General features: G+C 44.6%; 1 protein-coding gene across 1 annotated transcript in view; it reads left to right on the forward strand.

The window, feature by feature from the left end:
* Window positions 1-14,566, forward strand: part of Fras1 (Fraser extracellular matrix complex subunit 1) — a 400,187-nt gene that overhangs the window by 367,126 nt on the left and 18,495 nt on the right. Inside the window, exons 61-66 of the mRNA XM_040747451.1 lie at window positions 1,270-1,470; window positions 3,495-3,682; window positions 4,732-5,007; window positions 9,075-9,307; window positions 11,787-11,947; window positions 14,297-14,511. Of these exons, the coding sequence (XP_040603385.1) occupies window positions 1,270-1,470; window positions 3,495-3,682; window positions 4,732-5,007; window positions 9,075-9,307; window positions 11,787-11,947; window positions 14,297-14,511 (1,274 nt within the window). The remainder of the gene's footprint in view (window positions 1-1,269; window positions 1,471-3,494; window positions 3,683-4,731; window positions 5,008-9,074; window positions 9,308-11,786; window positions 11,948-14,296; window positions 14,512-14,566) is intronic.

Raw genomic sequence — 14,566 nt, forward strand, 5'->3', positions numbered from 1 at the left:
CTGCCTCTATGTGCACACAACAACACAGAGAGAAAGAGAGAGGGAGAGAGAGAGAGCACCTTGTAGTTAAATTAACCCTTTATACAAACCTAAGTTTAACCCCCAAGGTGACCTTCTCTCAGACACAAAGAAAACACAAATGATATGATCAAGACTCACAAGATTGGGACTGGACAGATGGCTCAGCAGTTAAGGGCCGTTAAGGGCAATGGCCGCTCTTGCAGAGAACTGGAGTTCAGATGCTGGCAGCCACTTAAGCAGATCACAGCTGCCTATAATTGTAACCACAATGGATCCAATGCTTGTTTCTGGCCTCCGTGGGCGTCTGCACATGGGTGTGCATATACATAAATACAGATGGAAATTAAAAGATCCACAAGGTAACAAATTCACCCCATTCAGCAGTGTGCCAATGTTTCAAAGAGCCTCCTACCTAAAACTGTAAAGTCAAGATGAAACTTTCTAGGAAAGACAGAAAACAACAGAGATGAGAAATTTCTAAACTAGTCTGTAATGCACTAAGACTATTAATCACTGCTCTCACTTTTATCTTCTTCTCTGCCACCATCCTAACCTTCCTTTCCTCGTGAAATTTGAACTCAAGTGGTAAAAACCAATATTATTATTCGTCATTTTCCAACAACAGCAATAGTGTCTCAAACCATACTGAGTTGAGAAAGCTTTCTTCCTAAACTAACTATACTGACTGAAATAAATATTTAGAATTTAGAAAAGGCTGACATGGGTAGGGAGGGTTCAAAACACTGAGATAGAAGTCCAAAGGCCCAGAACTAAACCTTCAAGTTAGTATACTTAAGGAATATATATATGAGATACATTGTAAATCTTAAAAATTGGGAGCTTGTAACTAAAAAGATTATGTAATAAATCAATAGATATTTATTGAATATCTACTATGTCTCAGTTCCTTGATAAATTGTGCAAATTTTAATTTTTATAAGCTTTAGTTTAAAAACATTCTCTGAACTGCAATGTCATGTTGGAAGTTTAACTATCATACATTTTAAAGTTTTAATGTTTCCACTTTTTGTCTTTAGAAGAATCATGTGAGAAACAATGCCTCCAGGATTAGTTCCTTTGTCCAAAACATTGCTCGGGGTAAACACTTGGCGGTCTTTATGACAGTCAGCTGTGGCCATGGTGCTGTGACCAGCTCCCTCTGGCCGCTTACAGCTATTTGCTTGGGAGTCTGGCCCTTTGAGCTGTTCTAACTTGCTCTTATCTTCCTGCCTGCCCACATTTCCTTAGCCCCTACCATTGAGTTTGAAGAAGCTGCCTACCAAGTGCGGGAACCTGCAGGGCCAGATGCCATTGCAGTTCTGAGCATCAAGGTCATCCGCAGAGGCGATCAGAATAGGACTTCTAAGATCCGCTGCAGCACTCGAGATGGGTCCGCCCAGTCTGGGGTGGATTATTACCCCAAGAGCCGAGTCCTGAAATTCAGTCCTGGTGAGTGAGTGCCAGTCTCGGGCTTCGGGTTTTCTCTTCTCTTGTTTTATGTTAGCGTTTTATTGGTTATGCATGATAATAGATTTCATTAGGATATTTTATATCTGTATATAGTGCGTTTTGATCATATTCACTCTGCTATTGTTCTCCCTTGTCCCTCCTGTTCCCAAAGAGCCCCATCCCCTTCCCACCAGTCCAATTTATAAGATTCTTTTTGTTGTTGTTATTGTTTGGTTTTGTTGTTGTTGTTGTTTGAGAGACAGAGTTTCTCTGTGTAGCCCTGGCTGTCCTGGAACTTGCTCTGTAGACCACACTGACATCAAATTACAGAGATCCACCTGCCTCTGCCTTCCAAGTGCTGGATTAAAGGCATGTGCTACTACTGCCCAGCTAGGGTTTTTCTTAGTGGATAGGAAAATGTCATTTGAATAAAGGACTATGATGAGTTATTAAATTACCATATAATAGCTTCAATAATATAAAGCATTTACTAAATGTATATTTGAGATTGTAGGTAAAAATTTAGCTAGTTTAAAAAAAAGTACCCATTCATAGAACACACTGAGCATTTGGGTTTATTCGATAGGATTTTTGTTAGCCTGTTGTTTAGTTGAGTGAAATAGCCTTGATTTTAAATACAGATATATGCACATACATCATTTGATATATGGTGGAAAATGCTGTCCTGGGCCCTTTAGGATTTACCAAATCTGACAGACACAATCCCAATGTACAAATGGTTTTATATGTACTGGGAAACAGGATAGCCTGCCATAAGCTTCCAAAAAGAGTTTATTCTAGAGGCAACAACAATGGTGGGTCTGGGAAGACGGTAAGACAAGAGTCCAGTCATAACCGTTTGACTTGGGTTGCATTGATTTCGGTAGGGAAATGGGTAGCCGTTCCTGCAGCTCAGACACCTCACTGGAGTTTTCCAGGGCTGTCTTAGTTACGGTTATTATTGCTGTGATGAAACACCATGACCAAAAGCAAGCTGGGGAGGGAGGGATTTATTTATTCTACACTGCCACATCATAGTCCATCACTGAAGGGAGTCAGGCCAGGAACTAAACCGATCAGGAAGCTGGAGGCAGGAGCAGATGCAGAGTCCATGAAAGGGTTCTGCTTACTGACTTGCTCCCTGTGGCTTGCTCAGCCTGCTTTCTTGTAGAACCCAGGACCGCCAGCCCAGGGATGGCCCCATCCACTATCAATGGCCCTCCCTATCAATCACTAACTAAGAAAATGTGCTAAGGCTTGCCGGCAGCCTGACTTTATGGAGGCATTTTCTCCAGTGACTTTAACTTGTGTCAAGTTGACATAAGACTAGGCAGCACAAGTTCCAGCCTTTGTGTGTCTGCTTGGCGTTTGCTGGAACGGTAGCCAGTCTTCTGCATCTGTATTATTTCTCCTTACTCTTTACTATTTAAGATTCTGAAGAGAGGACAGGTCAGAAGCAGCATAGACCAGATGTGGGAAGGAGGAGAGGAAAGATCCTGCTTCCCGGCACGTCACAAGAAATGGAGGAACTTCTAAAGCCTGCCTCCTTCCAGCATCTGGTCTTCTGTGTTATTATCTTTGTGAAGCGTGGCCTGGTAGGCAGCCTTTGTGCCTTTGCTTCGGAGGACATCTGTGTGTAAGCTCTCACAGCCATGTGAGAGAGCTCATGCATAAGTGTAAAATGGAAAGAAAAATTAAGCAAAAAGAAAAAAAAAGAGTAACCAGGATGAAGTGTACTTTGGATCATAGATTTTTATTACAGCCAGCCTGTGTCAGGCAGGGGCCATTAATCCTTGTATGGTGTTGAATAGTAAATCTACAGTGCCGAGTCTCTACCACAGAGAATCTGGCCTATAAAACAGTCTCTACTTGAGATGGGTCTGCAGTGATTAGCAGTGGTTGTATCTGTGAGAAGCCCCTGAAAGGACAGGGCATATTTTAATGTGATGTCTGAGCTGTGCTAGCCTGCGCTCTCTTGAGTACCTTCCCTCATCTTTGCTCTTTCCGTCCTGCCCTTGGTGAAGGTGTGGATCACATCTTCTTCAAAGTCGAGATCCTGTCCAATGAAGATCGGGAGTGGCATGAATCCTTTTCTCTAGTCCTTGGCCCAGATGACCCAGTGGAAGCAGTGCTTGGGGATGTGACCACAGCTACTGTGACAATTCTAGACCAAGAGGCAGCAGGAAGTCTCATATTGCCAGCACCACCCATTGTGAGTTGATTGGTCCAAAGGATGGCTGGCTTTGTGTCTCCATGGCCTGTAGTAGATGAGAACTAGGGGGATGATAGATCTCAGTCTGTGCTTCTTTGTTCTTCTTGACACTGAGCCAAGGGGCTCTCTCCTCCCACTTCCCCCCTACAGGGAATGTTCCTCCATGTTGGAGACATTTCTGCTGAGCACATCTCTCACACAGGGTCCTATGACTGTCTAATGGACAGAATCCACATATTCTATAAAACACCTTTCAGTGCACAGTGCACCTCCCCCAAAAGATCATTTATTTGCACAAATGCTAATAGTGCAAAAGGTGGAAGAACCCATTCCTGATTCAAGACTGTGTTGTCGCCGCATTGATCAGACAGAGGTAGAATGTGCAATTCAGTTGATCTTCTAATTGCTTTGGTGAGAAGAGTAAGAAAGCAATACTACTCTGTGTCTATTATCCTGCATACTTACCACACCCAGAATTAAGTATTTGTAGAGATGTGGTGCCATGGTTCTCAGTTTGGGAAGAATAGAATGAAGGCCATTAGGAAGAAAATGCTCAAAGGTCACACCAGTGGACTCTGAATCCAGAGTCAAGTAATGGGAACTCCTCTTCTAGCTCCCCCTAACTAGACTGTTATGAATTAGAAGAGGTAGATATTTCAAAAGTTGTCTCCTATTTGACTATGTAACAAATACACTGCCTTCATTATTTTTTCTATTTTGGGCAAGCATGCCTCTATGTGCCATTAACAATTGAATGCAACTCTAAATTAGCAGCCACTATTAGTAATAGAATCTGGGTTCCATTGTGTAAAAGAATGAGTGCATTTTTCTTCACATAAAAGATAAGGCTCCGGTTTCTGAATGCATCTAATAGGATAGTGAGGCTTCTAGGAGGCTCTCCTCCATGCACGGTATCTTCACTGCAGTTTCTTGTTTTGGCTCATGGAATACCTGGGAGTGAAGAGGTCGTGTGGTCCTGGGGAAGGCCGCAGTAGCTCCCAGATCCTCGTTTTCCTCAACCCAGCCTGAGCTCTACTGTTTTCTCCTAGGTTGTCACCCTTGCTGACTATGATCACGTGGAAGAGGTTACAAAGGAAGGAGTCAAGAAAGCCCCATCTCCAGGCTACCCGCTGGTCTGTGTCACTCCCTGTGACCCCCACTTCCCTAGGTATGCTGTCATGAAGGACCGTTGTAGCGAGGCCGGCGTCAACCAAACATCCGTGCAATTCAGCTGGGAAGTGGCTGCCCCTACTGATGGCAATGGGGCTCGCTCTCCCTTTGAGACCATCACTGATAACACACCGTTCACCAGCGTCAACCACAAGGTAAGGCAGGTTGAACCCATCAGGATGGAAAGAGCTGCTGCTGCTCTTGTCTAATTCCATGAGGTATGTGCGTGGGATTTGGAGTAAATCAGATAATCAGGTCGAGGCTTAGCTATTAGGAAAAGTAATGTCGTGTAGTAGGAAGAGAACTAAGCCAGCCATCTATTGGCCTATTCACAAATCCCGAGTCTGCCCACTTTTCAGCCACTTAATATGAATGCGCTCTTTGACCTCTCTTAGTCTCCTGAGCCGTAAAATATTTCCAATACTTGGTCCCTTGACCAGATCAGTCGCTGGCTTATAAATGATCAAGCAAGTCCAAGATTCGAGGTGGCTACCATTAAGTGATTCCTTTTTATGTATTTTTAATTATTTAGTAAGAATTTGGGTAAAAGCTTCTTGAGGAGTAGATTACCACCACATTCACAAATCTTCCAATAACCAGCAGATGAATGGCACACAGTAGGGAGTGAGCTTTAAACAGAAGAACAGACCACCTACTGTGTGGTCTGCGCTTTGCAAAGCCCTGGGGGAGAACATGAAAAGGAGCAACTAGGGCAAATGTCTTTTTTTTCCTTTAAATAAGCACACCCATACCCCACCCACCACCCACCAGAGAGTGGTGACTAGTACTATTTGCACAGACTTGGGAAGAAGTGTCCCACAGCAGATGTCCTTACACGGTAGTGATATGGGGGGGGGGGTTGTTTGTTTGTTTTTAAGACAGTAAAGACTCCGACTCAATGCAGACTCTAGCTGTCTTACACAGTAGTGATATGGGGGGGGTTGTTTGTTTGTTTTTAAGACAGTAAAGACTCCGACTCAATGCAGACTCTAGCTGTCTTACACAGTAGTGATATGGGGGGTGTTTGTTTGTTTGTTTTTAAGACAGTAAAGACTCCGGCTCAATGCAGACTCTAGCTGTCTTACACAGTAGTGATATGGGGGGTTGTTTGTTTGTTTTTAAGACAGTAAAGACTCCGGCTCAATGCAGACTCTAGCTGTCTTACACAGTAGTGATATGGGGGGGTTGTTTGTTTGTTTTTAAGACAGTAAAGACTCCGGCTCAATGCAGACTCTAGCTGTCTTACACAGTAGTGATATGGGGGGGGTTGTTTGTTTTTAAGACAGTAAAGACTCCGGCTCAATGCAGACTCTAGCTGTCTTACACAGTAGTGATATGGGGGTTGTTTGTTTGTTTTTAAGACAGTAAAGACTCCGGCTCAATGCAGACTCTAGCTGTCTTACACAGTAGTGATATGGGGGGTTGTTTGTTTGTTTTTAAGACAGTAAAGACTCCGGCTCAATGCAGACTCTAGCTGTCTTACACAGTAGTGATATGGGGGGGGTTGTTTGTTTTTAAGACAGTAAAGACTCCGGCTCAATGCAGACTCTAGCTGTCTTACACAGTAGTGATATGGGGGGGTTGTTTGTTTTTAAGACAGTAAAGACTCCGGCTCAATGCAGACTCTAGCTGTCTTACACAGTAGTGATATGGGGGGGGTTGTTTGTTTTTAAGACAGTAAAGACTCCGGCTCAATGCAGACTCTAGCTGTCTTACACAGTAGTGATATGGGGGGTTGTTTGTTTGTTTTTAAGACAGTAAAGACTCCGGCTCAATGCAGACTCTAGCTGTCTTACACAGTAGTGATATGGGGGGGTTGTTTGTTTTTAAGACAGTAAAGACTCCGGCTCAATGCAGACTCTAGCTGTCTTACACAGTAGTGATATGGGGGGGGTTGTTTGTTTTTAAGACAGTAAAGACTCCGGCTCAATGCAGACTCTAGCTGTCTTACACAGTAGTGATATGGGGGGGTTGTTTGTTTTTAAGACAGTAAAGACTCCGGCTCAATGCAGACTCTAGCTGTCTTACACAGTAGTGATATGGGGGGTTGTTTGTTTGTTTTTAAGACAGTAAAGACTCCGGCTCAATGCAGACTCTAGCTGTCTTACACAGTAGTGATATGGGGGGTTGTTTGTTTGTTTTTAAGACAGTAAAGACTCCGGCTCAATGCAGACTCTAGCTGTCTTACACAGTAGTGATATGGGGGGTTGTTTGTTTGTTTTTAAGACAGTAAAGACTCCGGCTCAATGCAGACTCTAGCTGTCTTACACAGTAGTGATATGGGGGGTTGTTTGTTTGTTTTTAAGACAGTAAAGACTCCGGCTCAATGCAGACTCTAGCTGTCTTACACAGTAGTGATATGGGGGGTTGTTTGTTTGTTTTTAAGACAGTAAAGACTCCGGCTCAATGCAGACTCTAGCTGTCTTACACAGTAGTGATATGGGGGGGTTGTTTGTTTGTTTTTAAGACAGTAAAGACTCCGGCTCAATGCAGACTCTAGCTGTCTTACACAGTAGTGATATGGGGGGGGGTTGTTTGTTTGTTTTTAAGACAGTAAAGACTCCGGCTCAATGCAGACTCTAGCTGTCTTACACAGTAGTGATATGGGGGGGGTTGTTTGTTTGTTTGTTTTTAAGACAGTAAAGACTCCGGCTCAATGCAGACTCTAGCTGTCTTACACAGTAGTGATATGGGGGGGGTTGTTTGTTTGTTTGTTTTTAAGACAGTAAAGACTCCGGCTCAATGCAGACTCTAGCTGTCTTACACAGTAGTGATATGGGGGGGGGGTTGTTTGTTTTTAAGACAGTAAAGACTCCGGCTCAATGCAGACTCTAGCTGTCTTACACAGTAGCAAAAAGTCTTTGCATTTTCACTGTAGCTCCTTTCCTGACTAGTGTGGGGCCTCTGAGATTTTCAGACTGTGATTCTTGTAGAACAGGGTCACTCATAGCCATTGTCTTTGGCACGATGTACTCACAAAGACAGGAAACCCATTCTTTTGCAGTATAGCACAAATTTAAATCACCTTCTCCAGTATTAAAAACTTTAGGGCTTGAGAGATGTTTATGAGACAGAGCTCTTATATACACACATGAGAGTCTGAGTTTAAATCCCAAGAACCCACATAAAACTGGGCAGGGTAGCACATCATCTCAGTGATCCTATGGTAAAGTGCGTGGTAGAAGCAAGAAAACACCTAGAAACTTGCTAGCCTGGAGTGTGCAGGACAGTGGCAAACAGCATAGAGACCCTGCTTCAAACCAAGTTTAAGACAAGGACAGAGAACCCAAGGTATTAGTACACACACACACACACAGAGAGAGAGAGAGAGAGAGAGAGAGAGAGAGAGAGAGAGAAGCCTTAACAGCTTGTTATAACTATCTAATTCTGTTTCAAACAGAACTTTGTATTTGAGCCAAAAGTCCATCTTTTTATAGGTACTAAATTTATAGCATTGTGGTTTAGCTTTTCCCTGCGTTAAACTGGTGACTAATACTCTTTACCCCAGTTTCCTTTGCTTGATGTTCATTTCTTCAATTATTCATTCAATACCATTGTGTTTATACATTTTTGTAACATGCCTAACATCCCTCCTAGACTAAGTCCATTTATAAATAAATAAAGAGGTGGCAGCTAATTAAAAAAAGTTTAATGGGAAATTTTTCTTTAATTTTTAATGGACTTCTTTGAAAATTGTTTCCATGGGAGGAATTACAACATTTATGCGATTGCTTTGTGGGAGGTCTAAGGCACAGAGAACTACTAATTAATTTTCCTGACCTGTGCTCCCCATGTGTGCACACATCACCTGACACGTCCAGGTGACAGGGACCTGCATTGCCTCTGAACTGCCCTTGTTCCTTTTGCTTTTGCATTTCTGGAAATGTGGAGGAATCAAGGGTGAAGAGGTGTCATAGACCAAGTTCTCAGCCTCAAGTTTTTATAACACCATGACCTCTGCAATGTTGTTGGGAGCTGTGGGAATCTCTTACTCTGCCTCTGTTACTGGGAAACAGTGGGGACTGCTCTGGAGGATGGATGGATGATGGAGGGGGGGATGGAGGGATGGATGATGGATGGGTGGATGGAGGGCGGGAGGAATGGACAGACAGATGGATGCATGGATGGCCTCCATAGCTAATCCTGTAACAGGATTTCCTGTATCAGACCCATCGTGCTTATGCAGTACATTCATGTCTGCGATGCTTTGTTTCTCTCTTAGGTCCTAGACAGCATTTACTTCAGCCGGCGGTTCCATGTGCGTTGTGTGGCAAAGGCTGTGGACAAGGTGGGCCATGTAGGGACCCCCTTGAGGAGCAATGTTGTTACCATTGGAACAGACAGTGCTATCTGTCACACCCCCGTGGTGGCCGGGACAGCGCGAGGCTTCCAGGCACAGTCCTTCATTGCAACCCTGAAATACCTGGACGTCAGACACAAAGAACATCCAAACAGGTCAGGTGCCACCCCCACCCTCCCCCACCCCATGAGTGGATTGCAAGTATCCTGTGTGTTTCCAGCCACGGCAGGACAGTGGGAGACGTTCCTGCAAATTCAATAGTGGTGATGAGAGCTTCAGGAGAAAGGCTTCCTTCAAAGGCCCCTTGAGGGCTGGCCCCTTGCCTGTCGTCCTACAGACACTCCCGCTACCTCCCTAGGGCTTCAGACTCTTGGGTGCTTTAAAGTCCCAGCTCCATCAGCCCCACTCGCTCCACTTGCTGGAGCTAAGTCATCTCGTTCTAGAAAGTGGCACACACAGTGCCTCTTCTAGGAACACTTGCAGCATTTCCTCCAATCCTCCGATGCCCGTCTATGCTGCTTTCAGTGTGTTTCCGCCATTCTCGGCAGCCACGTGGTGTGGTAGATGGTGAAAACCATACGGGAAGGGACCACGGTGATGTGTTGTGTCTCTCCCATCTTGTTCGGTGCTCCTGGTTCCCAAGACACACTTGCCGAGTTCCTACTAAACTAATGAGTAATAACACCGTCAAAGCTACAAGTCACTAGACCTATTTCTTCCCTCTGCCACCATGATTTTAATGGGAGACAGATAGACAGATACTTACATTTCTTGCATAGCAAAAGAGACTTCCTCTGTGTCATACATATTCATTAAGTGTCACAGAATTTAAGTATTTACCTTTATGAACTACTGACTGGGGTCACTATGCAAATCCCTCTTCTTTTCAAACAAAATAGAATTTATTTTTGTTAAGGAGCAATAGCAGAAGAACACAGGCAGCACTGACCCTTTCCTAGGTAAGGAGCCGTGCTCCTCAGTCTCATGTCTGGATTCCTCCGGGGGAGAAAAGAGCTTACAAACCAGCTTTAGAAACTCAAAGCCCACACTCAATAAGCTTTGTGAAAACTTAAACTTATGCAATGAAAACAAATGCAGCACATAAGTACAGCTTCGCTTGTGTCCCGGGCTTTAACCAGTATTTATTAAGTTCATATTTTATTTTGAATTGTATTCTACATGCTCTGCAGAGACAAAGGCAATGAAGGAAACTGTCCTTGTCCTCAGAGTGGGGAGGCGAGATAAGCAGTCTGTGAACACACAAGAGACAGCAGCCAGTGTGAATAGGTTACACACAGGGACAAAGGCTTCCCGGAGTTGAGGAGAGATGGAGGGAAAGGTTTCTGAAGAATGGGGATGTCAGAATGGAATGCAAGGTGCTGGAGCGCAGGAGGGTGGGCTTCAACAGAGAGATGACTGGTTTTAGATGGAGAAAGACACTGCGGTTAGTAGGATTTGACTGGGTGAAGAAACTGACCTTAAATTTTTTTCTCAATATATGTTTTAATTTAAATTAGAATCATGAATGCTTCACATGTCAATCCCAAGAACTCAACCGTTCTATTTTTCATTATTATTATGTAAATAAATGGCTTTAAGCATATACACAGGCTAAGGCACTTAGCAGACAGTGTGGGGAATGGAGTTCAGATCCCTCGAGCCCGTGTGGAAAAACTCAGCAGTTGTTGAAGCCACTTGTAATCCCAGCACTCAGGAGACAGAGACTGGGGTTCACCAGGGCAGCCTAGCTAGCCAGGACTTCTAGAACCAGTGAGCTCCAGGCTCAACAAGAAACCCTGCGTTGAAGCAGCGTGAGATCCAGGGTCAGCTTCCACCTGCCTCAAGGACACACAAAGGCACCTACACCCATGCAAGCATGCATACACACAACATACGTGACACACACAAAGAAGCATGGGAATGGCAGCTGCATCAGTCACTACATGTGCAAACATACATATACACAACATACATCACACATACACACACACACACACACAGAAGTGTATAAATGTGCCAGCCCACAGTATACGTGGAGACAGAGTGGGGATGACAGCCTCATCAGTCAGTAAGCCTTAGCTCCTAATGAGACAAGGCTGCCACTTAAAGCAAATGGAAGCTTTGAAATAATTTGTGAGTGTAATGTCATTGTGTATAGGGAGAAAAAAGTCTGTATTTCCTGATTGCCATGATTCTTAAAGATCCTTTAGGAATGAAAGTGACCCTGTGTATATAACCCTGTGTATATATCTATATCAGAGGTTCTCAACCTGTGGGTCAAAACCCCTTTGGAGTTCAACTGATCCTTTCACGGGGTCTCATATGACCATCAGAAAACACTAGTAGTTTCATTAGCAATTTTCAGTAGCAAAATTACAGTTATGAGGTAGCAATGAAAATAATGTTATGGTTGGGGTCAACACAGCACAAGGAACTGTATTAAAGAGTCACAGCATTAGGAAGGCTGAGAACCACTGATCAACACCCTCACATTCAGATATAAATCCTACGTGGCAAAGGTCAAGGGGAGAAAAACGCTAAATTCATTGGCGAAGACCAATTAGTGATGACAAGGAAGGTGTCCAGTTGGCGGCTCCATCCTGCAGCTCAACACTTTGGCCTTCTCCCCTCCAGAATCCACATCTCGGTGCAGATCCCTCACCAGGACGGAATGCTGCCCCTCATCTCCACTATGCCCTTGCACAACTTGCACTTCCTATTGTCGGAGTCCATCTACAGACACCAGCATGTCTGCTCCAACTTAGTCACTGCCCGTGACCTGCGAGGACTCTCAGGTTAGTTCGCTCCTGTGTAACAGCTTTGGAGGTGGGACTCTGTGAAGAGGGATAGACTTTTCGTGGTTTCTAGCCCTCAACTATCTCAATTTTTCCTTCTTAGAAAGCATCCAAACACAGGGAGCACAAGCGAAGGAACCAGGAAAAGGAGGGGCTTTCAAACACAATTAACTTAGATTCCAAGCCTGTTCTGAGCCGTTACGTAGACCTCCCTCAGCCACTGTGTTCTTATCTGTGCCGTGAGAGCAACTATTTCTGCCAATCAGATCCGATTTAAAATGCCTCCACGGTAAATAGGAGTTACTTCCCCACCCATGGAGACCATCCTTAGTTTCGGGCTCCCGTGACAGCAGCATCTTTAGAGAGTGCGGTGTTAGATGCTGAAGCGTGGGTGCTCTGGAGGCAGGAATGGAGATACAGTTTAGGGAACACGGTTTTCTTTAGAGAGGCGAGGGGAAGAAGCAGGATTGGGCAGAGGGAAACGCCCAGCAGCACTGCAGCCTAGCAAAGAGAAAAATGCTGAGGAAAACCCTGCATAGCCCGCCTTCTCCTGTCACTGGGTGGGCCGGACCGTGGCTGGGCACCCACAGCAGGTGAGGACCTGAAGAAGTCAACGGTGTTCACCACAGCAGACATTCCGCTGGACAAGAAGTGCTGTCTGTTTCCATTTAGTTTGACAAGTGCACATGAAATGCGTGCCCACACGCGCCCTGCTCCCACCGCTTTAGACGATGAATCATTCAACAGTGGTTTTGAAGACAGAAATGCATTCATCTGCCCTTTCATATTCATTAAGTATCATTTTTTTGTAATGGTGGTCTTTGTATAGCTGAGTTAGTTGAGCGCAAATTATTCTTAAACCACTAACTACACACAAAAGTTGAATAGGTCTACATACATAGGCAATGAAGGAAACGATGTGATTTAAAAAATTGAAAATCTCTACCTCTCCCTGTTTAAAAATATTTAAATTCATCACAGGTCAGTTGAGTTTCCAACAGGACACAGGGCCGGTTACTGGTGGCAGACATTGGGAGATTCATTAGCTCTTTTAAATAGGATAGGCATTTTTAGTACTCTAAAAGTTATATTCTGAGACCAGCAGGGGACTCAGAGGGTGTAGGCACTTGCCTCAAAGCATGATGACCTGAGTTTGGTAGCCAGGACCAGCATGGTAGAAGGAGAAAACTGACTCCTACAATTGTCCCATGACCTCCATGCCATAGTCTTATACACACATATGCAGGTGTGCACGCGTGCGCGCGCACGCGCGCGCACACACACACACACACACACGCACACACACACGAATAAATAGAAATGTGAAAGTTAATTGTATTTCAAATGTTCTAAAGCTGTACCAATATTCAGAACAGTTCACAGACTTGGTAGTATTTGGTCCAGTAATTTTGACCTGTAGCGGGTGAAGTTGAGTCATGCATCTTTAGCTATTTCCTAATTAAGGTGTTTTCCCCCAAAGAGTTTAGGTATTATTGAAGGAAGAGTGAAAAGGAAGTTGGATAGTGGTTTGATGGCTTCTCTTGAAGCTGTTTTTCAAATTGGTCTTAAAAATAGTTATCCATGAGTGAGTGATCCATATAGCAAATGAATTTCATCAAGACTGGTGATGGGCCATGGGAGATGCGGAAACACTTGGAAAATTGCTTTATTCATCCATGGTGTCATGCTGTCCTCATACTTTCTCCTGGGTACCAGGATTTTTGGAGGGGCAGTGCTCCATTTAACACCAGGCAACAGGCAGCTCAGAGCTCTGTCTCTGTCTCTGTCTGTCTCTGTCTCTCTGTCTCTCTGTCTCTCTGTCTGTCTGTCTGTCTGTCTGTCTGTCTGTCTGTCTCTCTCTCTCTGATCCGTGCATGTGGGGATGTTATGTTCATGAAAACATGTACATGTTCATCTGCATGTGTTGGTCAAAGCTCCATTAAAGATGTCTTCCTTGGTCGTTCTCCACTTTACTTTTTGAGATAGAATCTCTTCATTAAGCCTGAAGCTTTCTAGCCAATGAGTGTCAAGGATCCACACATCTCCATGCTCCCTCTGGCACTGCACACGTCCATGCTCTGGCACTGGGATGCCTCTATATCTGACTTTTTTTTTTATGGATGCTGGGAATCCCTCATCAGGTCCTCGTGTGTATTCTGTCATGTTTCCGCAGCCCCCAGTAGGCAGCTCATTGCTTTACAAGCTCTCTCTGGACCTTACTGTACAGTGGAATTCCAAGTTAGATCCAGCCATAGTCTCAGGTGAACAGCTCAGCGATCTCCCCTTCACCCAGACTCCTGGCATGCTCAGATCAAGTCACTCTCCCCTGTTCCCTCCCACCCTCTGCAGAGGCAGGGTTCCTGGATGATGCAGGCTTCCACAGTACTGCCCTGGGCCCTGGCTATGACCGCCCCTTCCAGTTTGACCCAAGTGTCCGGGAGCCTAAGACCATCCAACTGTACAGACACCTGAACCTGAAGAGCTGCGTGTGGACCTTTGATGCATACTATGACATGACAGAGCTGATTGATGTGTGTGGGGGCTCCGTGACTGCTGACTTCCAGGTGGGTACCCTGGGTTATTGTGCTTGGGTGCCATGTCAACTTCGTTCTAGAAGTT

The sequence above is a fragment of the Mesocricetus auratus genome, unplaced genomic scaffold (genome assembly GCF_017639785.1).
Source record: "Mesocricetus auratus isolate SY011 unplaced genomic scaffold, BCM_Maur_2.0 Super-Scaffold_100006, whole genome shotgun sequence".
NCBI lineage: Eukaryota > Metazoa > Chordata > Mammalia > Rodentia > Cricetidae > Mesocricetus > Mesocricetus auratus.